At 55.9% G+C, this 27217-nt stretch overlaps 3 protein-coding genes and 1 long non-coding RNA gene across 16 annotated transcripts in view; 1 reads left to right on the top strand and 3 right to left on the bottom strand.

Moving 5' to 3' along the window:
• Positions 1-348: 348 nt before the first annotated feature.
• Positions 349-9015, bottom strand: MBD3 (methyl-CpG binding domain protein 3). 3 transcript variants are annotated; one of them, XM_025292736.3, is made up of 7 exons: positions 8867-9015; positions 4499-4658; positions 3844-3981; positions 2913-3003; positions 2467-2644; positions 1643-1840; positions 349-1559 (listed from the first exon to the last, which is right to left on the bottom strand). In XM_025292736.3, exons 1-6 carry the CDS (start codon positions 8878-8880, stop codon positions 1648-1650), a joined length of 774 nt encoding a protein of 257 aa, XP_025148521.1. In that variant the 5' UTR covers positions 8881-9015; the 3' UTR covers positions 349-1559; positions 1643-1647. The 3 variants fall into 3 exon arrangements, with proteins under 3 accessions (XP_025148521.1, XP_025148519.1, XP_025148522.1); XM_025292734.3 differs by having other exon boundaries at positions 8771-8925; XM_025292737.3 differs by lacking the exon at positions 8867-9015 and adding an exon at positions 6447-6928.
• A 126-nt stretch (positions 9016-9141) lies between these two features.
• LOC123335212 lies at positions 9142-15449 on the top strand. Its single transcript, XR_006553610.2, has 2 exons — positions 9142-9957; positions 15212-15449. It is a non-coding gene; the product is annotated as an uncharacterized LOC123335212 (long non-coding RNA).
• A 1034-nt stretch (positions 15450-16483) lies between these two features.
• On the bottom strand, positions 16484-19520 carry LOC102389068 (cytochrome b-c1 complex subunit 10). The gene is made up of 3 exons (XM_006050542.4): positions 19347-19520; positions 16963-17106; positions 16484-16637 (listed from the first exon to the last, which is right to left on the bottom strand). The coding sequence occupies exons 1-2, from the start codon at positions 19394-19396 to the stop codon at positions 16986-16988; spliced, it is 171 nt and encodes a 56-aa protein (XP_006050604.1). The 5' UTR covers positions 19397-19520; the 3' UTR covers positions 16484-16637; positions 16963-16985.
• Positions 19521-22125: 2605 nt separating this feature from the next.
• TCF3 (transcription factor 3) overlaps positions 22126-27217 on the bottom strand; it is a 33017-nt gene continuing 27925 nt past the window's right edge. For 2 of the 11 annotated variants that reach the window (XM_025292724.3, XM_025292723.3), the window contains exons 17-19: positions 26953-27082; positions 26562-26797; positions 22126-24348 (exon numbers count right to left, since the gene is read on the bottom strand). In XM_025292724.3, the coding sequence (XP_025148509.1) occupies positions 24206-24348; positions 26562-26797; positions 26953-27082 (509 nt within the window). In that variant the 3' untranslated portion in view covers positions 22126-24205. Of the gene's footprint in view, positions 24349-24549; positions 24777-26561; positions 26798-26952; positions 27083-27217 lie in introns of those variants that run through there. The other 9 variants (XM_025292725.3, XM_025292727.3, XM_025292732.3 and 6 more) reach the window with 8 other exon arrangements.

The raw sequence follows: 27217 nt of genomic DNA, 5'->3' as shown, positions 1-27217 counted from the left end.
GCCCTGACCAGTTGTGGATTCAGACAGAAGCTCTGAGGGTCCAGGCTAGGTGGCTGGGCAGTGGAGGAGCCAGGGTTCTCCCAGCTCCTGAGCCTGGCTTTGGATCAGGAGAAAAGCCAGCCATGACCACTCCACCAGGGGTCGAGGGGCTGCTGGAGTGGGGTGGGTGGGACCAGCGCTCTCGCTCACACTGCTGGGGCCTGATCATCAGGAGACCCCGCTAAGGGCCACGGGGAAGCCACCCACCATCATTCTCACTTTCTGGCCTGGGGAGACGATGAATTTGAGGGAGGCTCCCAGCACATGGACACAAAACCCCCGGATTTGGACTGACACAAAGCCCTAGGCCATACTTGCCTGACACGCTTTATTCGATGCCACCCACAGAAGCCTCCCGCAGCCTCCTAGCTCCTCCCCTCAGGGCTGCAGCAGAGGAGCTTTCCTGGGGCCTGTGGCTACCTGGGCAGTAGCAGCCTGCACGGGGCAGTGCCCAGTCCTCAAGGCTTTGTGCTTTGACTGAACTTGGGAGGACGGCGTCAGCCAGCCTCCCGGGCTGGTGTCCTCAAGAGGGAGCCGGCAGTGTGACCCGGCCCCCAGAGGCTCCCAAGGCCACTACCACACCGCCAGCAGGCCACCACAGCCCACGGAGTCCGGACAAATGAGGCAGTGACCCGGGCCTCTCCTGACAGTCATGGCCGCAGGTGCGGCAGGCATGGGACAGGTCTGGCATTCACAGGCCACACTGGCCATGGCTCAAGCCTCCAGGCTGATGGATGGGCTGCAGCGAGGGTGCTGGCCGGGATCCACTCAGGCAGCAGGGTCTCCCTTCGCCCAGGCCCTTGGGCTGTTGGGACTGGGGCAATGCGACTCTGCTCGCCTTGTTCTGTGGAGGCCGCTGCCCAGGCCAGCAGGAAATGCACCTGGTGAGACCCAGGCCCAAGGGTGGCGCTACCCTGGAGCCTGGCCTGAGTCTGGCTGTGAGCAGTTAGTTCTCCGTCCATGGGCTGACCATCGGGCTAGGCCAAGTCGGAGACAGCGAGATCTTCAGGTGCCGAGGCCCGAGTTCCTGTCCGTGTGTGGCCAACACAAGGTTTGCAGCAACGGAGACGTTTGGCCCCTGGGGGACCGTGAGTTTATTGTGGGTGCGCTGCGCCCGGCCGGTGGGCCTGGGGAGCCATCCTGTACTGCCTCTGGGAGCGCTGACATGTAGCCTGGGACATCACCCCTCAAGGGCACAAGTCGGAGGCGAGACTGTTCCACACACATTTCTCCAGTCCTGGGGAGCCTCGCAGGCAGCCTGGTGGCAGTTGTCCTGTGTGAGGGGCTCAGGGCAGTGGCCGTGGGGACCAGGCTGGCCTGGGTGCAGCATGGAGCAACCACCTGAGCAGGGGCCTCCTGCGGACGGGCTGGGCCCTTCAGAGAAGCAGATGTGGGGGGTCCGTCAGGCGAGAGGCTGTCCTTCAGCCAAGCTCCTGTGGCCCAGGGGAGGGGGCACGCCAGGGCAGGATGAGGGCCGAGTCTGAGGTGGCCCCATGTGGGCGGGCTGGCAGGCGGGGCCCCTGCAGAAACAGATTGGGTGGTGTGAGTGCCTGGCCAGCCCAGAGCTGCTGCCGCAGGCACAAAAGGCCAGGCCTGGTGGCACCTGCTCTAGACGTGCTCCATCTCCGGGTCCTGGTCGGGCTCCTCCTCCTCCTCGTCCTCGTCCTCCTCGTCGTCAGCGCCCGCCCTGTCCAATGGTGCCTCACCGTCCCGGGCCAGCTCCTCCACGTGGGCCAGCATGTCGGCCATCAGCGCCTCCTCCAGCCGCTTGCGGACTTGCTGCACCAGCTCTTCCTGCTTCCTGGGGACACAGGGACCCAGTGGCCAGGGTTTCCCAGTCTCAGACCCCAGCCCCACGCTGTCCCACCTGCGTTTGCTGCTGCCCCTCCCCAAACCAGCTCTGCCAAGAGGGCCGCTGTCAACCTGGGCCCACGACCCCTGGGCCCTCCCTGCCTCCTCCACGCCTGCCCCCTCTATGTGGACGAGACTTCCTACCATCACCAGCCCATCCTTGGTGCCCCCACACTGATGACCAAGAGTGCCCCCTCCAGGAAGGACCAAGGCCACAGTCCCACGTGGTCCCCACCTTGCTGACTCTATTTCTCCAAGTGGTGCTTTAAACGTCGCCCAGACTCTCACACAGTTGTCTTGACCTATCACTTCTGTCACCTCCTGCCCATTCCCTCCACGTGAGGCCTGTGTGTGTGTGTGGTCTAAGCAGGGGTCCTCACCTCTCATGGGGCTCCCCTCTCGCCAACCCCCAGCACTCCAGGTGTGGCTGCTCTGCCTTGCAGTGTCCTGCACACCACCTACCCAGAGCCCCTTGAGGGGCTCAGAGCCCAGCACAGAGAAGCTGCTGCATGGCCAAGAGACCTGGCCTCTCTGGAGCACATAGCCTGTGGGGAGGGAGGAGCAAGGGGCAACTACCTGATGTCCTCATCAGTCACCATAAAGGCCTTGCAGAGCGGCTGGGCCGTGTTGAGCCACACCCCAGGGTTCTTCTCCACAGCGGCTGAGAGCTGCCCGGTGATGGGCGTTGTGCTGGTGTGCAGGGCACTGGCGATGGCCGACAGCAGTGTCTCGTCTGTGCAGCCAGGACCCACTCCTGCTGGGCATGGGGGACGGTCACCAGCCTTGCCCCCTCAGCCCTTCTACAGGTTCGTCCCGAACCTCTCTCTGCAGGTGGGCAGCCCGTGGTGACACAGGAGCACGAGCTGCCCTCGCAGCGACAGCAGGGAAACCAGAACCCCAAGGCTTCTCAGGACCAGTGACTGTCCTGTCCCCAGGGTCAAGTGCACCCTGGCTGGCCCCAGGCTGGGGGAGCCAGAGCCTCGTCCCTCCTCTGTCCCCTTGCTCCCCCTGTGGCACATCACCTTGCAGACCCTTGGGGAGGTCCATGGTCTTCACCAGCTCCTCCGCGATGTCAAAGGCATTCAGGCCACTCAGCTTCTTCTCCCAGAAAAGCTGCCACCAGACACATATCAGGCGAGGGGATTCCCAGGCCACCGGCCCCCACAGCAGGCAACACGGGGGCTGGGCTGGGGTCTCAGCGTGACCTCTAACCCCACACTTGATGGGGCTGTTTGCACCCCAGGGCAGAGAAACCCCAACCCCCTTTCCGGCAGGATGAACACCCCAGACATCTGACTTGCTGCTGGATGGTCTGTGGTCCCTTCATCCCGGGATTGGGGGTCAGGAGGCCCAGTCTCCACCTGGGCTGAGCCCGGGCCTGAGGCCCTGGGCATACAGTGAGCTTGCACCCTCAGGCTTTACCTTGAGACCCGGGAAGGGTGTCTAAGGGGTGAAGACCTAAATGGGAGGATGGGAACACAGAGTTTTCTGACCTGTTACCCGGAGGGCTGCAGCCCACATGGCACGGAGGGCACTGCCCATAGTGGGATCCCTGCCTTGCGGGTCTCCCAAGTGTCACCCCTGGGCCAGCCATGGCCTCCCGACCCGGGCCAGTACCCCCCCACCCAGCTATCTACTGGGTGTTTGTAAACACATGTGAAAACGTGATAAGTCTTGGTTTTTGGAAAACAGTTCACAACGCTGCATATGTGAAACATCATCGACCTGCTTGTGACAGTGGCGGCCCAGGAGGCCCCTTGTGTGTGTGGGTGGAGAGGGGGGTGGGGAGACTGCTTCCCGTGGGACTGCACTCCAGGATGACAGCTCCTGATCACGGTTAGGGGGCCCTGGGCCCACTAACTGGGCTCTGAAGAGTGGACTGAGCTCCAGAGCCCACCTGACCCAGAGCCAGGCCTGCCACCGCAAGCAATCAAGGTGTGTGTGTGGGCTCACCTGCCGGGGCTGCTCCACAGCCTTCTGGGGGTCGCTCTTCACCTTGTTGCTGGGGTGGTTGGTGATCTTGGTCACTGGCTGCTTGAAGATGGATGCTGTTTGCCTGACCGGGAGGGCCGTGTTCAGGTCAGGCTTGCCCTGTGGAGATGGGATTGGGTAGGTCCTCAGAGTGCATTCCTGTCAGCGAGGAAGCTGTGCTCCAGGGCTTCAGGGTCCCCAGCACAAACCCCAGCACCCCTGGACCAGAGGCAATGCTATGCCCAGGCCTGGGCTGATGTGCTGCCCTCGGTGAGCTTGGCCAGGGGCTGTGGACACACACCTGCCCCCTCCTGCCTCATGGCCCCGTCCTCTGCAGAGCATGGGCCAAGGTGCCCTTAGCCACCTCTGTCCTGCAATCAGGGCAGGGGACAAAGTCCCTGAACACTTGCTTATTGGAGACTTGTAGACACTCCAGGCACCAGGTGCCCAAGCACAGACCACAGCTGGGCCTCTCCTGGGCAGGTGACGGGTGGGTCCCGATCTTCCTTCTGCTTTTCCATAGCCGCCGAGTCTCCCCCAAGGAGCAGCCAGGCATCTAACTCCAGGACGGGGGGTGGGGGGTGGTGGGGGGGTGAGTCCCCCCTCCCGCCCCCAGCAGCAGCTCCCACGGGCTCACCTTGACCTGGCTCGGGGAGTCGTAGCGCACCCGCTGCCGGCCCTTGTTCACCTTGCTCATTAGCATCTTGCCCGTGCGGAAGTCAAAGGTGCTCAAGTCCATGGAGCCGCCCAGGTAGCGTGCCAGCTGAGGCTTGCTTCGGAACTTCTTCCCGCTCGGGCTGCGGACACAGAGGGTCAGCGGAGGCCAGGCACCCACTCCCCCAGCACAGCAGATGCCAAGGCCAAAAGCAGGGACAAACGCCCCCGCCTATGGCAGGATGGGGCCAGCCCTGGGAGCCTGGCTGACATTTCTGGAACATTCTGGAAGCAGACCATGTGTTAGGAAGCCTGAGCCCTGGCTATGAGGCTCTGCAACCTGCACAGCCCATGGACCGGGCCAGGCCTAGCCTCGCCTCTCAGAGCTCACACCGCAGGTGACCAGCATGGGACCCTGCACCAGCAGTAAGGACTGGTCACTGGGGACAAAGACGGGTGTGGCCACTTTGAGAGACAATCCAGCAGTTCCTCTAATGGTTACAGAGCAAGTCTACCTCTAAGTATTCAAGAGGAACCACGACACACGTCCACAAAAACACTGACGCCTCGTCACTCACGGAAGCTGACTTACACTGGCCAAGGGAAATGTGCTGGATGTCCCCCAACCGTGGAACCTCACTCAGCCACGAAAATCCCAAGAACTAGTGAGTTGTACACATGAAGCCTCCAGCAGGCCTGGCACCCATCCAGAACATCTTGTTGCTCTCCGTCCCTGCCACTCTCCATCTGAGGCTGATGAGGGCTGCATTTTGTAGACCTCCCCTGAAGGCCTTTAGTCTGAGCTCATACCAGCGCACACCTGCCCCCTCCAGGTGTCCCTGAGTACTGCAGACCAGCGACAAAAGCGGGCAGCATGGAACCCATGCTGAATATCAGCTGGGCAATGCCAGCTCTCCCCTCCACACCTCCCACCCCAGGGTTCCAAGGCTGCCGGGAACTCTTCTGGAAGATCCACTTTTCCCTTACTCCCTGTGCTGGCTGACGTGAACAGAGTTCACGTCCTGACTCCAGCTTCATGGGCAGAGGCAGGACCTCGACAAGCCCTCGCCCCCATCCACTGCTGTCCTGCTCACACAAGGCCAGGGAAACAGAAACCCAGGCTTCAGATCTAGGGCTGGGGAGCAGGGGTATGGGTCAGAGGTAGTTGAGGTCTAGGGCTGTTTCTGGAATAACAGAAGGTCTAACTCTGACCACGGTGACAGCCGCACTGTGTGACCTATGCTTTACACAGGTGACAGTACAGATGTCTCCTACCTCAGTAAAGCTGTCACAACAGTAAAAGTGAGGCCAAGCAGGTGGGGGCTGCCAGCAGCTGGAGAGCTAATGGGTGTGGGTCTCTTCTGGGTGACAAGAACGTTCCAGAGCTATAGTGGTGATGGCTGCACCATGTGTGTGAATGTCCTAAAAACTGCTGAGCTGGACATTTTTAAAAACTGAATTGTGCAAAACATGGACTATATATCCTTTTTAAAAACAGTTTTTGCAGACTTGTATTGGGACATAAAGATGTCCAAGGTATTTTATCCAAGGAAACAAAAAATCTAGATTTGGTAAAACCTGACATACAGAACAAGAGTGGCCTTTCTACAGAACAAGGGCCACCCCAGGGGCAGATGGACAGCCAGAAGCCAGATGGAGGGCCCCCTGAAGCACTGGGGTGTTGTGGGGGTGGGAGCCAGTGCCCAGCATGGACACAGGGCTGTGGGAGGGGTAAGGAGTGGGCAGCAACCCCAGGCCTATAAGGGAGCTTGTAAGGTCTTGTGAGGTCTTAAGAGCAAGACACAGCTGGTTCCAGCCAAGCCGAGCCTGCTGTTCAGGGAAGGGGGCCGACCTGCTGAGCACCACCTACTTTCCTAAGTGTATTCCCACCTTTAAAATGAGCTCCAAAAAGTCCTCTGTGTTCCACTCACCCTAAAGAGTGACGCTAACTGCCAAGTCCTCAACTTCCTGCCTGGACTGTAAATGACAGCCACAGCTGGAGTCAGCTGCTTCATCCTCATCTCCCAGTCCTCAGGGCCCAGTTGCCAAGCTGGAGGCGGGTGTGTGTGTATAATCCCTCCCCAAGTATGTGAGGTGACACCACTCCTCCTGCAAAGAACACTGTCTCCCCACCACTCTGTGGACCAGGACACCACGGTTCCATGTGCCCAGGGGCCGGGCTAGGATCCAAGGGCAGCTATGTCCGACTCAACAGTCCTGACAGCTGCCTTCCCTCTGCAAGAAGAGTACCAGGGAAATCCACATGCTCCTGCCTGGGCACCTGGCTCCACATCAGGGGCTGAGGGCCAAGGACCCATATCCCAGAGAACACTGAGGGTTTCCTATCACAGCCCCCAAACCTCCCACTTCCTGAGACCAGGCAGGTCACCCAGACCAGAGGCCTGAGAGAGGCACTGGACCCCACACCCCCATTCTGTCTCAGGCCCTCACCTCTCATGGGAGCTATCCAGTCCCACTCTGGAGGCTTTCCCTACCACCAGATCCCAGTGCTCAGGACCAGGGCCTTGGAGTGGGATGCCACTGTCAGAGGCCCTGAGAGGCTCCCAGGTAGGGAGCAGGTGGGGAAGAGACCTAAGATGACAGCAGTACGGGGCCTTTCAGCCACTCTGGCCATGGTTCAGCTCCTGAGCCTCCTCACAGGCTCCTCCCACCGCCTGGACACTCCTCCTGGCTCCAAGGCCCGGCTCAGCTCTAGACCACCTATTCAGACAAACCCTCGCTGACCCACCCCCAGCTCAGCTAGGCACCCTGTCATTCACCCCTCACAGACCCCTGCATCTCTGCATATGTCACCACTTGTAACTATGAAAGCAATGGGGCACTTGATGACTGGGGCACCAGCTGTCACCTAGGAGAGGAGACCCAGTTGTCGTTCCCAGCTGAATGGTCAGCAGTTGCTACAGAGGCATCTACTAAATTAACAATGGATTAAAGGCACAGAGACCTGCCTCAGTCTTTGGATCTAAAAGGAAGAAGTAAGTACTCAAGAGTGCTTGGAATTAAATGAGGGCACGTGGTTCCTAGCCAGAGGCCACTTCAGGCACCTAGGAGGACAGAACCAGGATTCAAGTTTTCTAAAGAGCCAGCCATGCAGTCAGATACAATGAAGGGGAATATACATACAGGCCCCTAAGAGATGCTGATTGTAACCCCACTATCTCCTGCTTGACCTTTCCAGACTACAGCCAATCACAGTGTACACTGGAGGGCTACCAGCGCTTTTCCGACGTGAGAACCTGAGCTTGTCCCGGAAGAACTGCCATCCCTTTCTTGCTCACTTCCCTCACTCCTCCCAAAAGGCGGCTAGCAAAGGCCCTGGACCTGCTGCACACTCCTCACCACCTGGCAGGCATTCAACACGTGGCAGGAGTCCTGCCTGCCTGCCTCCCTTTCGCCAGGGTCCTGAAGCAAAGGGGAGGGAGCCATCAGAGCCGGCTCAGAAACAAAGCATCTTCACCAATCAGAAAAAAAAAGGAACAGAAAAGCAAACCGCAGGTGGTTGACGGTCTGAGGCTGGGGTTCCAGCCTCTTACTGTGTCACCGAGGTGTGGGTCCGTGCTACCTCACCCAGCCCAAGGGCAGGTCTCCCTCCAGTTTGGATATGGGGGGGTTCACAAAGACCGCGTCCCCGGTCTGGCGACTACAAGGGCCACTACCCACGGTCCGAAGGACAGCAGGGCGGACCTTAAAAGACACGCAGCTCTGGAGCCCAGTAGCCCTGGTAAGGAGCCAGGAACCTGCATCCCTAGGCAGCCTTCCCTAGTCCCCCAGAACCAATACTGCTTCCGGAAACCCTGGCTCCCCATCCGCCCAGGCTGCGCCTGGCCCGGGAGAGCCCCACGCGGATCAAAGGGACACCCCAGCCCCCACCCCTGCCTCCCAGCGGCATCTGGCTCGAGCCGGGGTGCCCCTTGCCCAGCCGGCCGTTTCGCTGCGGCAGCCGAACAAAGGCCTCCGCGCGCCCGGGACCGGTTCCAGGGCCATGCGGCCGCGTGGGAAGCGCAAGCGCACTGAGACAGGGCCTCGCCGGGCACGCACGCGCACCGGGGTCGGCCCAGCCGGGCACGCACGCGCAATGGGCAAAGGGCCCGCCGCACGCCGGCACGCACGCACGCATGCACGCACAACGCACGCGCGGGGCCCAGGCCGCGGCCCCGGTCCGGGCGCCCAGGCCGCCGCAGAGGCCGCTGGGAAGCGCCCGTTGGGGCCCTGCCCGGCCGGCACGTTCATTCACCTATAGTAAAAGACATCCCTGTGGCCGGCCGACAGCCCCGACCTTCTGGGCACTTCTTCCCTCTCCCAGCCCTGCGGGAGCGCCGGGCACTCCCACCTCTTCCGCTCCATCGCGCCCGGGTCCTCGGCCCGCCGCCGCCGCCGCCGCTGCCGCCCGGACCCCCGCTCGCCGCCGCCGCCTTAGCTGCCTCCGCCGCTGCCGCCGCCACTTGCCGCGGCTGTTCCGGCCCGCAGGCCCCCACCCTCCGCCCCCAGCCGGGCGTGCGCCGGCTTTGCCGCCCTCTCGGCCCCCTCCCCGCGCTCGCCAGCCCCCGCTCGGGGGGCCCGCTCCGCCCACCCGCCCGCGCGCGGGGCCCCGTGCTGCGCAGGCGCCGCGCAGGCCCCGCCCGGACCGCGGCCTCCGGCCCCGCCCCTTAACGGCGGCGCCAATCAGCGTGCGTCCTGGAGGCGGGGCCTGCGGCGGCGCGCGGCTTGTCTGCTATGCGCGTGCGCTTTGGGCGGTCCACGCGTTCCTCTTAGCGCCGGGTCACCGCTGCCCTCCTTGAGTGGTCTTTTCCCCGAACCTCCTCCGCGGTCCCTCTGGTGTTTCGGGATGCCAGTCCAGTGCCGGATCGCCATCTTGCTGCTCCCCTAGTCTCGTCATTGGCATGCATGTCTAGGCGCATTGTAGGTGACCACCCACCTCCACACCCCCAAGGCCCACCCGACGCTTTAATGACACCTCAGAACCCAGGCGCCAGCCCCTTCTTCCGCCTCCTCCTTGGTCCACCGCCTTCTGTTTCCGTGGGCTCTAGGACCTTCCTCGGAAATTTCCCGTCCCTCTTATGTCCCTTCACTCTCCCCTGGGCGCTCCCCTGGCTCCGCTGCTCCCCCAGGGCTGAGCCAGGGCGGTCCAGGGCAGGTATTTCAGAAAAGACTTCTGAGTGAGTGGCCGAAGCTATGGTCAGTGCCAGGGGTGAGCTGGGCCTCCCGTCAGGCTTTTCCGGGCTTCCGGCCCCTGGGGGATGGGAGGATGCATGTGGGAAGGGTCTGGGCTCCCCCGAGGGCAACCAGCTGGGTCCGCACGCCCTCAACTCCCTGCAAGTGCAGCCCTGGGTCTCCCGGTCCCTGCTCTGGTTGGAGGCGGTGCCTGGGCGGAACCCCAAAGATCGCGGCGGACAGGTGCCACTTGTTTATTTAAAGTCCCCGGTAAGTGCAACTTATTCATTACGTACCTTTCTCTTCTGGGTTCCCCAAGGCGGGTAACTGGGCTGTTCTCCCACAAACAAAGGGCAGAGTGGCCGGGCAGGCACCTTGATGGGTGAGCGGTCATCCCGTTACAAAGCTGGTTTCCAGCACTGGATGCTCGTGTGCAGTTCAGGCCCAAACCCAGGCCTCGAGGACCCTGGTCTTGCAGGGAGGGCAATGCTGGTCACTGTTGTATTTTCTCCCAGCGTGTGTGACTTCATTTTTCTTTTTTAAATCTTAGTTGCAAAGATAGACACGTGCATTGTAATCAGTGAAAGCACGGGTGAAGACGCTTAAAGGAAAAAGTTGTCATCCTTCTTGCCGCAGGAGCCCCCAGCCCTGCTTTTACTTCTCTTGGGTGCACATCAGCTGGAATTACTAGGTCATCTGGTGATCCTGTGTTCTTAATTTTTTTATTTTTTGAGAAGGGCAAAACATTGTTTTAAACTTTTTATTCGTATATGGTTTTCAAAGGTTACTTTGCTTTTGCAGTTATTACCAAATATCGGGTGTATTCCCCTTTTGTGCAGTACATCTTTGAGCCTTACATCTTTGGGTATAGATGTTGGTACATCTATACCCAACAGTTTGTACCTCCCACTCCCCCGCCTGTATATTGCTCCTTCTTGCCGCCTGTTGCCGCTCCTTCTTGCTCCCTGCTCCCTTTGGCAACCACTAGTTTGTTCTCTCTCTATATATGTGAGTTTTCTTTTTAGTTATATTCACTAGTTTGTTAGTATTTTTAGATTCCTCCGATGTGAGATAGCATACAGTTACTTTCTTCATCTGACTTAATTTTGTTATTTTTTATGGCTGAGTAGTATTCCATTGTATTGATACACACATACACATACACACAGAGACATCCATATATACCACATCTTTATTATCCATTCATCTGTCAATGGACATTTAGGTTGCTTCCCTGCCTTGGCTATTGTAAACAGCCAGAGCAGTAGATAGTGCTGCTCTGAACACTGGAGTGCTTGTATATTTTTGAATTACTATTTTTATTTTTGTTTTGTTTTTTGATATATACCCAGGAGTGGAATTGCTGGATCTTATGGTAGTACTATTTTTAGTTTTCAGAGGAACCTCCCTGCTGTTCTCCACAGTGGCTGCACCAATTTACATCCCTACCAACAAGGCAGTACTGTTCCCTTTTCTCCACATCCTCACCAGCATGTTATTATTGGCAGACTTTTTGATGATAGCCATTGGGACAGTGGTGAGGTGATACCTCATTGTGGTTTTGATTGGTGTTTCTCTGATGATTGATCATGCTGAGCATTTTTTCATGTGCCTACTGGCCCTTTGTTTAATTTTTGGAGGAGCAGCCAGGCTTTTGTCCACTGTGGCTGTGCCCTTTCTGTTTCCCACCGGGAGTGAAAAAAGGCTCTGATCTTTCCATACCTTCCAGTCTTCGGGTTTTGACAGTCGCACACAACAGGTGCGTAGTGTCAGATCACAGCATCTGACATCAAGAACGAGCCCCGCCAGTCTCTTGCCTCTCAGGGAAGCTGACCCCAGAGCATAGATAGTGGGCCTGTGGGTGCTACTTGGCCCGAGCCAGGCCCCTGGGATTGTCCTTGAGGGACTGCCCCAGAGGCCTGATCAGGAGGGTGGCTGACCCAGGGTGCCGGTGGCATATGCTGAGGGGAAAGGCCAGGAACACTGCATGAGAGGGACAGGGGCTGGCTAACTCTTCTGTTGGGTGGGCGCTGGCTCTTTGAAATAAACTCTGTTTGCCTTGGCCTACTGGCCCAGTCCCTGAGCAGACACCCTCTTCTGGCCATTTCCACAAGGTGAAAGGTAGAAATCAAACCAGGAGGCTTAAACCACATGAGGACCTTGGAAAGCCTTTCAGAGGCAGGGTCTCACTCCCCTGCATCTGCTACCATGGAGGGGCTGTCCCAGGCACTGTGGGGTATGGAGCAGCATTTCTGCCCCCACCGTCCTGACTCATGCCAGGAGGACCCCCCAGTCATGATGACTACAGACATACCCAGCCAGGGGTTCCTGCAAGCTGATACAAGGTATGCGTGGCACTCACCTCAGGGAGAAAATTTAGTGAGCACCAAAAACGTCAAGATTAATGGCACTTAATGTACTATTTTAACATTTCAAAATGAAAAAAATCCATGATGAACAAAATGTCAAGATTTTTTACCAAAGTATAGTTGATTTACAGTGTGTTTATGCTGCACAGCACAGTTACATGTAGTTATACTGCACACTCAGTTATATGTAGATATATTCTTTTTCATATTCTTTTCCATGATGGTTTATCACAGGATGTTGAATAGAGTTCTCTCTGCTATACAGTAGGATCTTGTTGTTTATCCATCCTATATATAATAGTTTGCGTCTGCTTGCCCCAGAAACTCCCAGTCCTTCCCTCCCCACTCCCTCTCGCCTTGGCAACCACAATTCTGTTCTCTATGTCTTGGAGTCTGTTTCTGTTTCAAAGATATGTTCCTTTGTGTCATATTTTAGATTCCACATATTAAGTGACATCATATGGTATTTGTCTTTCTCTTTCTGACTTATTTTGCTTATTATGCTCATCTCTGGTTGCATCCATGTAGCTGTAAGTGGTATTATTTCATTCTTTTTGATGGCTGATGTTCCTTTGTGTATGTGTGTATGTGTGTGTGTATCACATCTTCTTTATCCATTCCTCTGCTGATGGACACCTAGGTTGCTTCCATGTCTTGGCTGTTGTAAATAGTGCTCCTATGAACATAGGATGGATGTATCTTTTCAAATTATAGTTTTTGGTATATGTCCAGGAGTGGGATTACTGGATCATATGACAACTCTTTTTTTTTTTTTGGCCACACCAAGGGCTTGTGGGATTTTAGATCCCCAACCAAGGATCAGATCTGGGCACTTGGTAGTGAAGACACAAGAGTCCTAACCACTGGACCACCAGGGAAGTCCCTGTTTTTGGTTTTATAAGGAACCTCCATACTGTTTGCCATAGTGGCTGCACCCATTTACAGTCCCACCAACAGTGTAGGAGGGTTCCTGTTTCCACATCCTCTCCAGCATTTATTAGCTGTAGATTTTTCTAATGATGGCCATTCTGACTGGTGTGAAGTGGTACCTCACTATCGTTGTGATTTTCATTTCTCTAATAATTAGTGATGTTGAACATCTTTTCATGTGCTTATTGGCCATCTTTGGAGAAATACCTATTTAGGACTTCTGCCTATTTTTCAACTGGATTGTTTCTTTTGTTATTGAATTGTAGGAAATGTTTATATACAAAATGTCAAAATTTTAAATACAGATTGAACAGTGCTATTTTAAAGTCTGAGACAAAATGAGGAAGATATGCCCTTTATATATGTTTTTATATAGTTTTTGATGGTTTATTTTCCTCTCCCAGAATATTAAAGTGGTTGAAAAAGTTAGCCTAAATATCGTACTTAATCCAAACCTGCATTTATTAGAATTTTACTTTTTTGGCTTTCACAGGAGCAAACTCTGATATTTTCATTAAAACTATTAATCATCATGAAAATACATAAAAACTCATGTATGGCACGTTCACATTTCCTTTTGTCTCAGGCTTTGACGGGGCCTATGGGACTGTCCACACCTTTGAGTTAGAAATTGTTAAAAAAAATTAAGTGTAACTTGTCTCATAATCCATCACTTATAGGTACTCAAGTGATATCTATTAAATACAGAGCTTTAGGTGATGTCTGAAATCACATCACTCCACAGATAGTTATAATGGTAGATGACAGGAACAGAATGTCTCACTCTTCCCTCACAGCTCATTTGGTAAAGAATCCACCTGCAATCAGGAGATCCCGGTTTGATTCCTGGGTCAGGAAGATCCTCTGGAGAAGGGATAGGCTACCCCACTCCCATATTCTTGGGCTTCTCTTGTGGCTCAGCTGGTAAAGAATCTGCCTGCAATGTGGGAGACCTGGGTTCAATCCCTGGGTTGGGAAGATCCCCTGGAGAAGGGAAAGGCTACCCACTCCAGTATTCTGGAGAATTCCATGGACTGTATAGTCCATGGGGTCTCAAAGAGTCTGACACGACTGAAGCGACTTAGCAGCAGCAGCAGAAGACTGGTTGAGCTTCCTAGGTGGCGCTAGTGGTAAAGAACGCACCTGCCAATGCAGGAGACATAAGAGATGCAGGTTTGATCCCTGGGTTGGGAAGATCTCCTGGAGGAGTGCATGGCAACCCACTCCAGTATTCTTGTCTGGAAAATCCTCATGGACAAGGAGCCTGGTGGGCTACAGCCCCTGGGATCACAAAGAGTGGGACACCACAAAAGCAACTGAGGGTGCATGCAGTAGACTCGTTAATAAACGTTGGTACCAGGCAGCTGTTTAAAAACTGTGGATGCAGTGTGGGTTTTACTTGAAGTATAGTTGATTTATAATGTTGTGGTAGTTTCAGGTGTATAGCAAAGTGATTCAGTTATACACATGCACGTATATATTTTTCATTATGGTTTATTATAAAGCGTTGAATGTAGTTCCCTGTGCTATACAGTAGGTCCTTGTTTATTTCATATATAGCAGTGTGTGTATTGGAGAAGGCAATGGCACCCTACTCCAGTACTCTTGCCTGGAAAATCCCATGGATGGAGGAGCCTGGTAGGCTGCACTCCATGGGGTCGCTAGGAGTCGGACACGACTAAGCAGCTTCACTTTCACGCATTGGAGAAGGAAATGGCAACCCACTCCAGTATTCTTGCCTGGAGAATCCCAGGGACGGGGGAGCCTGGTGGGCTGCCGTCTATGGGGTCGCACCGAGTTGGACACGACTGAAGCGACTTAGCAGCAGCAGCAGCAGCAGCGTGTGTATGTTAATCCCAAACTCTTTATTCCTCCCTCCTGCCCTTTCTCTTTTGTTAACCATAAAGTTTGTTTCCTATGTCTGTGAGCCTATTTCATAATAAGTTTTTTTGTATCATTTTTTAAAGATTCCACATATAAGCAATATTATAGATTTGTATTTTTGTTTTATTTTACTTATGAAAATCTCTAGGCCCATCCATGTTGCTGCAATACTTCATCCTTTTAATGGCTGAATAATATTCCATTGTATATATATACCACCTTACCCATTCATCTGTTGATGGACATGTAGGTTGCTTCCATGTCTTGGCTATTGTGAATAGTGCTGCTATGAACATTGGAATCCATGCATCTTTTCAAATGAGTGTTTTCATCTTTTCCAGATATATGCCCAGGAGTGGGACTGCAGGATCCCATGGTAGTTCCACTTTTGGTTTCTTAAGAAACCTCCGTAACCATTCTCCACCATGGCTGAACCAGTTCACATTCCCACCGTCAGTATGGGAGGGTTGTCTTTTCTCCACACCTTTCCAGCAGTTATTATCTGTAGACTTTTTAATGATGAAGCTGGGTTCCTTCTGAAGCACCCTGGCTTCCAGGAAATAAACAGTAGGTGAAAAAGGCTGGTGCACAGAAGTATGTAGCACACGCCACTCCTTGTGTTGAAATGTGTGAAGCTGCTGTGGACTCAAAGTATGTGTCAGTATGTCTCCCTGAAATGTGTGTGTGTATTGACACCCCAACCCCCCAGTGTGGCTGCATCTGCCGACGGGCCCCCAAGAACACCGTCAAGGTTAAATGAGGTCAAAAGGGTGCAGCCCTGATCCCCTAGAAGCAGGGTGTCCAAAGAGTCCCCAGAGAGCTCCCCTGCTCTCAGATCAAGGAAAGGCCACATGAGGACGTGGTGAGGAGGCGGCTGAACCAGGAACCAAGCCTCCAGAAGTGAGCTCAGGCTGCAGCCTCCAGAACCAGGAGAGGTTCACTGCAGCCTCGGCGGCTGGGCCTCTGTTCTGTGGTGGCAGCGCAGGCAGGGTCATGAGATGGCTGTTTTCACAGAGAGGATGTTTCTACCTCCTCCGGGACTTGGCAGGTGTTGCACAGTCCATCCTCCTGCACCTGCTCATGTTTTTGTCTGTGCCTATACAGATAGATAGGTTCTCAGGTGCCTCCCTTCAAGACAGAGTCTCCCCCTGAACAAGATGTGGAGGAGATGGCCTGAGACTTCTGAGTGGCTTGTAAAAGGCAACTCCCCCAACCTTGCCCACCATGTAGTAAGGAGGCTGAAGTCTTACCTGAGAGGCCCACATGGGGAGTAGCCATGTCAGGGGGCCTTGTGGAAGCCCCAACACCTGCCCACCCCCACCCCCACCATAAAGCTGATGCCTCTGTTGCAACTTTGTGAGGGACCCTCAGCCAGCACCCCTCAGACAGATCACTCTCAAACTCTCACTGTGAGGTAATGTTTGTCCTAAGGCACCAAATCAGGAGTAATGTTTAGGCGGCAAGAGATAAAAACACCATGCAAGTATCACCCACCACACATCTGAAATAATCAAACCATGTCTGCCAGCCCCTGGGAACCCCAGACCTGTGCAGTTCTGGCGCTGAAGGGATCCCCAGGTCACCACACCCCAGCATGAGCACGTGCAGGCGGGCAGGTTTCAGAGAGGTTTAATGCTGTGTGTGTCCACACACAAAAGTTATTTCCACCAAAAGAGGAAATGAACTCGTGCCAGGGACTTCCTAGAGTCCATCCAGAGAGCCTGGGCAGTTCCAGATGCAGACGGCAGGAGGCAGCACAGCAGACATCTGGAGGAGGGACAGAGCAGGGTGAGCAGACGCCGCTGCCAGGCGCTTTCCCATCTGTGAGATGGGCATCCCTCCACCCTGACCAGATCCAGGCAGGCTGAGGCTCCAGGATGGAGCCCCAAGGGGCCACGCCCACCCCATAGACCCAGGTTGCCATCTGTAGCTCTGTACTACCAGGCAGGGGGCTTGCGCAGGGCCCTGCCCTCAGGCAGGGTTGTTCAGGTGAGCCCCCGACACCTGCCGCCCCAGCCCTGGACCTGCAGGCAGTTCTGTTCTGCTGCTCAGGGATCCCAGGATACCCCCACTGACTGCTGCTGAAACTCACCAGAGGGGCCTGAGGTTGTGAGTTTAGTCATCCTTCTTGAACTTGCCATTGATGTAGGGCACCCAGTCCAGAATCAGCCGCCAGTCAGTGGCCCATACCAGCCCCACGGCACCCACAGTGCCCCACAGGCTCGCCGTGGGGACCCTACAAGGACAGCAGGGATCAGGCCTCAGGGGTCAGGCCTCAGCGCCCCTCCCACACAGCTGTTCATCAGGTGTCTGCCTTGCACCTGGCCCTGCCCCACGTGTGGGCAGGACACATTCTGCTGATGACCCCGAGGCAAGGCCATTCCCATCCGCTTTCATATCAAGATCTGCTTAAGGTTTTATTTGAGGAATTCTGCTAAGAAAAGCCCAAGCCCAAGCTTGTAACCATAAGGATAGAAAAAGCTTGCAGGTAGACACATTAACGAATGCGGTTTACAGCAGGTCCATCCCCGGTACAGCCAAAGGACTGAGGTGAGAGTTGTCAGGGACCTGTCCTACTGATGAGACCATGGCACAGAGATGGCAAGCCATGTCCCTGAGACACACACACACTGCACTCCGTTGGGTGCAGAGCCAAAGCAGGGGCTCCAAGACTACCACACCCCACATTTACATCCAGCAATGGGCATGGTCAAGGACGTCCCCAACAGTCCCACCTCCTGGCTTGTATACCCCTCTGAGTGTCAGCAGGACCCAGTCACACCCCTAATAAAATATGGAGAAGGGTAAATCACTGCGGATGGTGACTGCAGGCATGAAATTTAAGACACATGATCCTTGGAAGGAAAGTTACGACAAGCCTAGATAGCATATTAAAAAGCAGAGCCCTCACTTTGCCAACAAAGGCCCATATAATCAAACCTATGGTTTTTCCAGTAGTCATGTATGGATGTGAGCGTTGGACCATAAAGAAGGCTGAGTGCCGAAGAATTAATGCTTTTGAACTGGGGTGCTGGAGAAGACTCTTGAGAGTCCTTTGGAATGCAAGGAGATCAAACCAGTCAATTCTAAAGGAAATCAACCCTGAACATTCATTGGAAGGACTGACTGGCCATTTGATGTGAAGACTTGACTCACTGGAAGAGACCCTGATGCTGGGAAAGGTTGAAGGCAAAAGGAGAAGGGGGCAGCCAAGGATGAGATGGTTTCATCACCACCTCAATGGACATGAGTTTGATCAAACGCCAGAAGATAGTGGAGAACAGAGGAGTGTGGGTGTGCTGCAGCCCATGGGGTTGCAAAGAGTTCACGACTTAGCAACTGAACAACAGAATCAGAGCCACCTGCCCTCGACCCTACTGTCCTGGCCATTGGCCTTGGGGCCTGTGGATGCTCACAGAGGGAGGTGGCAACGAACCTGACCTCCAAAGGGCACCCAAGGTGATGCTGCTGAGAGTCCCTCGTGGGCCTTCCTTACACCCTCACCACCTCTCCTCCACTTTCTCACAGAAGACACCAGGGCTCTGAGGGGCTAAGTGCAGGGTCTCCAGCTGGTGAGCATGGATGCTCCGAATCTGAGACACAACGGCACAGTGCCTCCTGAAGGTGAGTCCTGCTTCCCTGCCTCCTGAAGCCAGTGTAGAGTGCGAGGCTGCACCCATCCCCTTTAATATTTTACATCAATCTCATGTCACGTATCATACCGTTTTAGTTTTTCCTTGCCCAAGGACTACAGCGTCAGTCTGGAAGGTTCTGTTTGTCTCTAGCACCCAACGTAGTGCTAGGTGAGCCCACACACTGGTTGGTGCTCAGTGGGTGCTGCCAACTGAATGAAACCCTGGATGAGGGTGTCGCTGCTCTGATCAAGGCAGACAGGGACAGATAGACGGTGCTCGAGGGCTCGAGCTGCCCCGGGGGAGGGGCGGTAGGGGTCTCTGGTGGTCCCACCCAAAGCCAGGGACCGCCTTTCGGCCTGAGTTGCCCCAATTATAAAGCGCCACTGTCATTGTCCACCCGAAGGTCCCTAGCAGCGCCGCCGTCCAGGGACAGTCCCCACTTGTCACTCTCCCTGCCAGGGCTCGAGGACACGACTGCCGAGTACAGGCCCCTGTTTCTCAGCGCCCCACGTTGTGGGTTCCCCGATCCCGCTGCCACGTGGGGCCACACCCATTCCACCCGTCTCCCACGGGGAGCAGGGACAGATACAAATGTCGGCTTCACAGCAACGTCAGGCAGAAGCAAAGCCAAGAGCGCACAGGGTCAGTTTCAGGCTCCAGGAGCTGAGCGGGGGCGCTGGGCGCGGACCGGGTGGGCACCATCGCGGCCCCCCAGGTGGAGCGGGTCCGGGGCCGGCCAAACGAATGTTCGCGGGGAGACCACGCAGCCGTTCCGTGCCTCAGTTTCCCCATCTGGGACCCGGAAGGACAAGGGGCTCTGGGGCGGGGGCTACGTCCTCACCAGTTTCTGGCCAGCTGGCGGTAGCGCGGGCCCAGGAACCTGGTCAGCATCGCGGTGCTTTCCCTGCTCAGGGTGACCCTGGCCCTGACGATTCGGGCTCACTGCGCAAGCGCGCTAGCCGCAGCGCGCAGGCCCGCAGAGAGGCCCCGCCCCATCCCCTCCAGGGAGGGCTGGCAGTGGGAGACCTTGAGACTGCCGCCGCGGCGCACGCAGATTCGCAAGCTATTTACACTAACTTCCGGGAACGGTCTGATGAACTCAGACTGGAATGGGCGGGCCCTGGAGGCCGGGCCTTGTGATCACGTGATACGCAAAGCTGGCTCGGCCTCTGGCTGGCAGAGCGTCCGAAAAGTGCACAACCCGCGATTCGCGGCGTCTTGTCAATTTGTGTCCCAGATAGGTGCTAGAACTTTACTTTTAGTTAAAGAAACTGAGACCTGACGGGGAAGGGACTCGTCCAGAGTCGCACAGAGGGGAAGGGTGGCGATTTGAACTCTCTTTTGGAGGAATTGGGCGTTGTCACTGGACTCGCTGCGTGTGACACCTTGGCTAGATGATACTGCTTCCTCTAGCCTCGGTTTGCAGGCACTAAGTTGTGTGTTGCTCGGAGACGGGTCCAAAATTGTTTGCACGTTTCGTTTGGGAGATATTCCTCATTGCAGCAGCAGAGGGAGGCCTGGCTCCTCGCTCTGTGTGCATTAATACCACCTTTTAGCTGGTGGACCCAGGACAGGTGAGTCCTCGTCATTCTGGGGCTCCAGCAGCGAATGTAGGCTTGGAGATGCGGACTGGACACCGTGGAGTTTGTCTGGCCAGCCCAGCCCATCCTCCTGGGATCCGCCCTCGGCACCTCCTGAGACTATAGCCTCAAACCTGCCCCTGGCCGCTGACCAAAGGGTTGGTTAGAGACCACGGTCTGGGCACGACGGATGCTCGTTGCTACTGAGTTCAACAGTTTCTCTGCCTTTCCAGATGCCCTAGGATTTCTTACGTTGGGATCAGAGAGGACTTAAAATAAGTTCTGTCCTTGATGGAAAACCTAAAAAGTGGGATGGAGGGGCCACCCTGAAGATTGTAGAATCTGAGACAGATTAGAAAAGATGAGCAGACGTGGCCATAGAGGACTTGGGGCTGCAGGTCCTGAATCCAGCAGTTTCTGAAGCTCTGCCATGTTGCCCCTTGTGCTTAATGCTCTTCAGCTCAGGGGACAGAATGCTTTTTTATTTTAAGTGATAAACAAACAAAAATCAGATTAAGAGGAAATAAGTAAGGCATGTTGGGTGGCTTCAGGCTCAGCTGCATCGAGTCTAGCAATATCGTTACTTGTTTGCTCTCCATCTCTCAACTCCTGCTTTCCTCTGTGTTACTCTCTGGTGAATTCTCTCTGAGCAGAGGCACTCAGAAACTCCTGGTTGACATAGAAACTCTGGGTTGACATTCCAGCAGTCCTTGTAGGAAGATAGCACCTCTTTCCCAGTGATCTCAGAAAATGCCCCAAAGCTGGTCCTTACTAGCATGTTGTGGAAACAGAAGAGCCGGCCCTTCTCATTTGTGGATGTGGGCTAAAATTGGAGGAGGATCCCCAAAATAGAATACCAGGATTCTGTGACCAGAGAAATGGTGAATAAGCAAGAATGGTTGCCCCCCCACCCCCACCCCCAGCCGCCCCTGGGTTCCATCTAGGATCCCTGTTTGGCTCTCAGGAAACCGAATTCTTTTCTCATGTTAAATTCACATTACATATATTTAACCATTTTAAAGTGTAGAATTCAGTGGACTTTAGTATATGATTGTGTACCCACCACCTCTAATTCCGTAACATTGTCATCTCCCCCAAAGCAATGCCATCTCCATCAGTATCCCCCCCATCCTCCTGCCCCCAGCCCTGACAACCAGGACCCCACTCTCAGTCTGTAGATCTGTCTGTTCTGGACATTTCCCATCAATGGAATCACATCCTATGTGTCCTTCTGTGTCTTCTCTGAGCATTGTGTTCTCAGGGTCTGTCCACGTAGTGAGCAAGTGTCAGGGCTTCAGCCCTTTTCAGGACTGAGTGATGCTCCCACGTGTGGAGGGACCACTTTGTGTGTATCCATCTTTTTTACAACTTTACTGAGGTTTGGGTCACAGATACACTTAAAACATACAACTTGGACCTGTGTATTTACCCATTGAGGTCCAGGTCAGCCTGTGTTTTTACTGACCTTACTCACTACCCCCTTGTCAAACTGGGGTTGAGGGTGGAATTGTGCTCCTGAGGACTTGTTCAAGTCTTGACACCACCCCCCCTCCACCTGTGAACAGGACCTTATGTGGAAATAAGGTGTCTGCAGATGTGATTAATTAAGATGAGGTCATGCTGGAGATTTTATAGCCCTAATGCAATGGCAGGTAAGAGGGGTACCTGGACACAGACCCACAAGGAGAGGCCACCTGGAAATACAGGTGGCGATCAGGGTGATGAGGCTGCAAACCAAGGCACACCCCGGGCCCCTGGAAGCTGATAAGAGGCAAGAAGGACCCTCCTTCGAGGGCCAGGAGGGAACATGACTGCCACACCTGAAGCCCCCTGTCCCCGCCCCCCAAGACCCGCGCGGAGCTGTTTCAGCTGCCCTGGGAGCCACGCACACGCACACAGGAAGTGGCACCATCCCTGGAGCGCGTATGCCCAGTGCCATCCTTGGCGGGGTGTGCTCAGGCACCCCAGCGGGCATCACATTTCTCACCCCCCTTTTCATCCGTAAGCACACAACAGCTGAAAGATCAAGGGAGAGCCAAGTATTGTCATAAAATGTCATTTATTGCTACAGTGCTGTTATGTACAGGACAGGTTGCCAAATCGACTCTTAGAGAGGATCACTAGTAAAAGAACCCAGCCAGCTGTGTTGAGTTGTATAAAATTATTTTACTTAAATTTTTTTTCGTTTTAAAAAAAGTCAAGTTATCCTGAGGCACTCAGAGCACAATTTTCCTGTAACTGTGATTCTTCCCCCTCCCTCAAGGCTTTTTCCCAGAGCTGGGTTAATCTCATTTTATATATATATATATAACATATAAAACTTAAATTATATATGTGATAGAGTTCAGAAATCTGTGGGCCTCAGGGAGCTGCAGAGGGAAACTGAGGCAGCTTCCCCAGAGATAAGACCCACAGACCAGGGGGGTCACCAAGGAGTGTGACTTGGTCTTGGTAGGAGAGCCCAGGGGAACCCCAGGAGTTGAGATGGGCCCCCCCAAGCTGGGATATCCCACCCATCCTGGTCTTGGGGTTTCCTCAAGCTTCTCATGGGACACCCAGCCACAGGGGCATTCCAGTCTTGGGGGCCAGGCAGCCCCAATGCTTGGGGAATGAGGGTGGGAGTCTTAGGGTAGATGCCTGGGATGCTGGTGGTGTGGGGTGCCCACAGCCAGCCTGGGGGTCCATAAGGCCTCTGTGCAGGAGAGAAGGGAGGGCAGGTGAGATCCCACTGGGCCTGACTCCATGCCTAGGTGACACAGAGTGACCATCTTGGACTTTCAGTTTAAGCCTGGGATGGTCCCAGCAGTCCAGGTTGAATCAGCTCCCTTGAACACAGGTGAGAAGGGTACCTGGGGAGGCTTGGGAGCTGGCACTTAAGAGCCTGAGGGCAGCCCACCCTCCAGGGTTGCAGACACACAGACCAGGGGCCTTTCTAGGCAGAGACCCTGTTCACCCCACCCCCCCCCCACACACACATCAGGACAACCACTTGGGGAGCGGGGGTTTTGTGCTAGAGTTCGAAGCAGAGCCTCAGGTTCCCCTGGCCAAATAGATGAAAACGTGCAGGCCCTGAGCCCAGGAATGCTGGTTCTCACAAAGTCCTATCTTGGAGAGGTCCACAGGCTCGGGGCTCAGTGTAGGGCTGGCGGCGAGAGGGAGGGACAGAGCTGCTTACAGGGAGGAACCTTGACCTTCTGAGTGGGGATCATCCCTGTCTCCACTGAGATTCCCCATCAGGGTGAGGCCCACCCACCATTTCACAGACAGCAGATAATAGAGAACAGGCCCCCCCATGTTAGAACCGGAACAAGATGGCAGCAACCACCCCTGGGACCAGCAGCTCCCAGAGAGGATGGGAGACCTCAGGTCTACATGAGGTCTTTTTTTTGCCATGCTCCACTGCACGTGGGATCTCAGTTACCAGACCAGGGATGGAACCTATGCCCCTGAATTGGGAGCATGGAATTTTAACCACTGGACCGCCAGAGAAGTCCTGGGGTCTTGTTAATACAATTTTTAATAACCTGGTTGATAATGAAATGCAATGCTAATTTCTAGAAACAGCAGCAGAAATAGCAAGAGACAAGAAACTTTTATACAAAAAAATTTGTTGCTTACAAAACATATGCAAAAAAGCTAAAAAAAAAAAAAGGCATTCTAATTTTATTCTACGTTATATATATATAAAAAAATCTCGTAACTAAGGTTCCTTTTATGTTCCTTAAAAACAAAACCAAAAATGATCAGGCTTAGGCACGACTCGCTGCTGGCTCCGCTCAGCTTCTCCCTCCCGCGAGCAACACGTTTGACCTCACATTTAACTTAAGGCATCTTTTTTTTTCTTTTCTGACAAAGTGTATGTATTTCTGGCTTGCTTTCTTGCTTGGTTTCAGGTTCTATGGCCAAAAACAAACAAACAAAAATGCTCCTTTGGGCCAGGGGCCCGGGCGCAGGGCCTAGACGCAGATTCAGGATCCATCCGGTAGGAGACCTGGTGGCCGGGCCCGGGGCGATGCTGGCTCGAGGTTGACCTCGGGCGACGTGGGGTGGGGATCTGGCGTCCGGTGTGACCGTCTCAGGTAAGACCGAGGTGGGGTCACTTGTCCGGGCGACATGCCTGTCACAGGTGCCCGGCAGGGTTGTGGGCCTCGCCCAGGCCGGGGTGGGCAGCCGACAGCACCATCTGGGGGTCTCCAACCACACCCGATACCTTCTCCTCTTCCCGGCGCTTCAAGCAGGCCGCTTTGGGGTTCAGGTTACGCTCTAAGGGGAAGGGAGAGCACTGTGGGAGAGGGTCCCCCAGGGAGCGAGGAACAAGTGCGCCTCCGTTTCTCCGCCCATCCGCATAAGGCCGCAGGGGGCGCGCGGTGGGCAGAGCGCCGGTGGGCAGGGCGGGGGTGGAGTCCGCAAAGTGGGCGGAGCGCCACCGGTGGGAAGGGCGGGGCGGGGCGGCCGGGCGCCTACCTCGCACCTGCTGCTCCAGGCCCAGAATGACCTGCACGGCCTGTTGCAGGATGAGCAGCTTGGTCTGCGCCTTGTCCGACTTGAGGTGCAGCTGGCACATGCGCCCCAGCTCCCGGAAGGCCTCGTTAATGTCCCGCACGCGCACCCGCTCCCGCGCGTTATTGGCCATGCGCCTCTCCCGGTCCCTCAGGTCTTTCTCCTCCAGGGACAGCACCTCCTCCGTACTGCTGAGTCACAGCACCGGGGGCCCCATTAGTCCCGGGTTGGGTCGTGGGGAGGGCACCCGCTGGCTGCGTGGGCACACGCCCTGGGCCAAGCTCCAGGGGCGCCCTGTGCCTGGCTGCAGGCTGGGCCTCGACCCCCACCCCAGGGTAGACAGGGAGCTAGAGCGCAGTCTTTGCCCCCTGCCTGCTCCCCGTGCCCAGGATGACCCAGGAAGCAGGGGAGGCCCCGTAACCCCTCCTGGGATGACGACCTTCCCCTTCAGAGCAGTTGTTTGCTGAATGATGGAGCTGGGCCTAGCTGGACCACCTCAAGCACAAGGGGCCTGGGACCCTTGGAAGAAGGGGGGTTCACAATGTCAAGACCTCACCCTGGGCCCCAAGAAATGTCTCTCCCCATGTTGGACTCTGGCTGCCTGGTACTTGCACTGTGAAAGCTGTGTGGTGGATGCAGTGTCGAGCCCTCCCCAGTCTGTTAACAGGGGCTCAGTTCGCCACCTGGAGACCACGTGGTCCACACCCAGCTCAGGCCCCCGCTGTGCAGCAGGGAGCGCTGCACAAGCCATCGCTGCCTGTTTCCCAGCACAAGGCCCGTCTCACTCAGAACACCCGCCTTGTGGCCTGGGGTCCTGTTCTACCTGCCCACCCTGCCCCCTCAGGCCTAAGTGACCCCTGTGGGTGGCGGCGGCGGCCGGAGCCCAGGACAAGCGCGCAGACCAAACTGACAGTCAGGCCTCAGGTCCCCTTTCTTCCCTCAGGTCCTGGCGGACAGGGGCCATGGGGGAAGAAAGGCCTGGGCCATAGCCCTGGCATCCAGTGCTCCAGTGCTTGGGCGCAAGTGCGAGGTGAGGAGGGCGGCTGGAGGAGGGGGAGCACGGGAGGCAGAGAGCAAAGAGGCAGGCGCGGGGGGTTGGGGGGAGGACACACACACACACACAGCGTGACACCCACATCGCCATGGAGACGTGGAAACCTCAGAGCTGAGGGGACAGAGGGCAACAGGCCAGGGCCCTAGCTCCAGTCCAAGCGACAGCACTGCAGGAAAGAAAGGGTTAACAGGGCAGCAAGAGTTGGGTGGGGGAGTTAAGGAGGCAGCTGTGAGGGGGAGTCACAGGTGGTCCCTTCCTGAGATCCTCACTCAGCCTTTGGGATGGGAGTGAACCCCCCTGCAGGTGGGGCTGATGGGCTCTCATGGCCACAGAGTGCCTGCTCAGAGCGACAGAGAAGCCTGTGGGACCCAGGGGACGCTAGTTGCTGCCAGCCCAGCTCTGGGATGCGTGAGAAGGAAGGGCTGGGCAGGTGGTGGGTTCTCTGGGGTCTGGGGACACAGTTCTGCACCCAAGTGCCCAGGTCTAGAGGGCTAGGGATCTGGAGTCTGTTCTTCCCATCTCAGAGGGGACAATGAGGCCAAACCAGGCAGAGGGCCAAGATCAGGAGTGGGGTATGGTCACTGGGGGAGTGGTCACTGCAGTGACAGTCGCTTTCAGGGAGGGTGGTCATTGTCAAGGAAAGGTCACTGGGGGCGATGGTCACAGCAGGGAAGTGGTCACTGAGGGAGGGATGGTCACTGCAGGAAAAGTAAAGTCAGCGGCGGGGGGGTGATGTCACAGCAGCAGAGAGGTCTCTGCAGGGAAGTCACGGGATGACATCACTGCAGGGGGGTGCTCATAGCAAGGGTTGACATCACTGCAGGGGGAGGTCATAGCAGGGAAGATCAAGGCAGGGGAGGTGGGCTCCAGGAAAGGGGGGCGAGCGAGGGCAGCGGAGGGAAGGGAGCGCGCCCCCACTGACCTCGCACCTGCTGCTCCAGGTTCAGGATGACCGACACGGCCTGGTGCAGGATGAGCAGTTTGGTCTGGGGCTTCTCACTGTTGAGGTGCAGCTGGCACATGCGCCCCAGCTCCTTAAAAGCCTCATTGATGTCTCGGACCCGCAGCCGCTCCCGTGCGTTATTGGCCACCCGGCGCTCCTTCTCCCGCTCAGCCTTCTGCTCTGGGGGGAGAAGGTCGTCCTCGTCCTCGTCTGGGCTATGGGGCCGGGGGCCAGAGGAAGACAGTGAGGCAGGGCCGGGCGTGGACCCGCCGCTGCCACGGGAGTGGGCATCCCAGGCATGTGCACGTGCGCCCCCAGGAGGCCCTGTGCACGTGTGTGGCGGGCCCGCGGGAGTGGGGGAGAGCGGCACCTGGACCGGGTGCGTGGAGCCTTGAGGTCCTTCTTCTCATCCTCGGCTGTGTCAGCCGCCACGTTCTCTTCGTCCTCTTGCTCTTCCCGCTTGATGTCGGTGGTGCCTGGGGCAGTGCCGTGCCCGAGATCTGCAAGAGGCAGGGGTCAGCAGGCCATGTGGAAGCTCTCGGAGAGCTGGTCCCCAGCCCCACACGGGTGTCCATTCCCAGACCCCGAGGACCGAAAGGCCTTGGAAATAAAGTGCACAAAAAGGTTATGGCCAC

This window comes from Bubalus bubalis, chromosome 9 (assembly GCF_019923935.1).
Source record: "Bubalus bubalis isolate 160015118507 breed Murrah chromosome 9, NDDB_SH_1, whole genome shotgun sequence".
NCBI classification, from domain to species: Eukaryota; Metazoa; Chordata; class Mammalia; order Artiodactyla; family Bovidae; genus Bubalus; species Bubalus bubalis.
This window is presented reverse-complemented; position numbering and strand designations above follow the sequence as displayed.

Excerpts from the sequence above, each read along its gene's own strand:
- MBD3 (XM_025292734.3), bottom strand. The coding sequence starts at position 8,880 with ATGGAGCGGAAGAGGTGGGAGTGCCCGGCGCTCCCGCAGGGCTGGGAG. Across the intron at positions 3,004-3,843 it reads CTGTGGAGCAGCCCCGGCAG|CTTTTCTGGGAGAAGAAGCT; the intron begins GTGAGCCCACAC and ends GTCTGGTGGCAG. Across the intron at positions 1,841-2,466 it reads GTGACTGATGAGGACATCAG|GAAGCAGGAAGAGCTGGTGC; the intron begins GTAGTTGCCCCT and ends CTGTGTCCCCAG.
- LOC102389068 (XM_006050542.4), bottom strand. The coding sequence starts at position 19,396 with ATGCTGACCAGGTTCCTGGGCCCGCGCTACCGCCAGCTGGCCAGAAAC. Across the intron at positions 17,107-19,346 it reads CGCCAGCTGGCCAGAAACTG|GGTCCCCACGGCGAGCCTGT; the intron begins GTGAGGACGTAG and ends CTGTCCTTGTAG.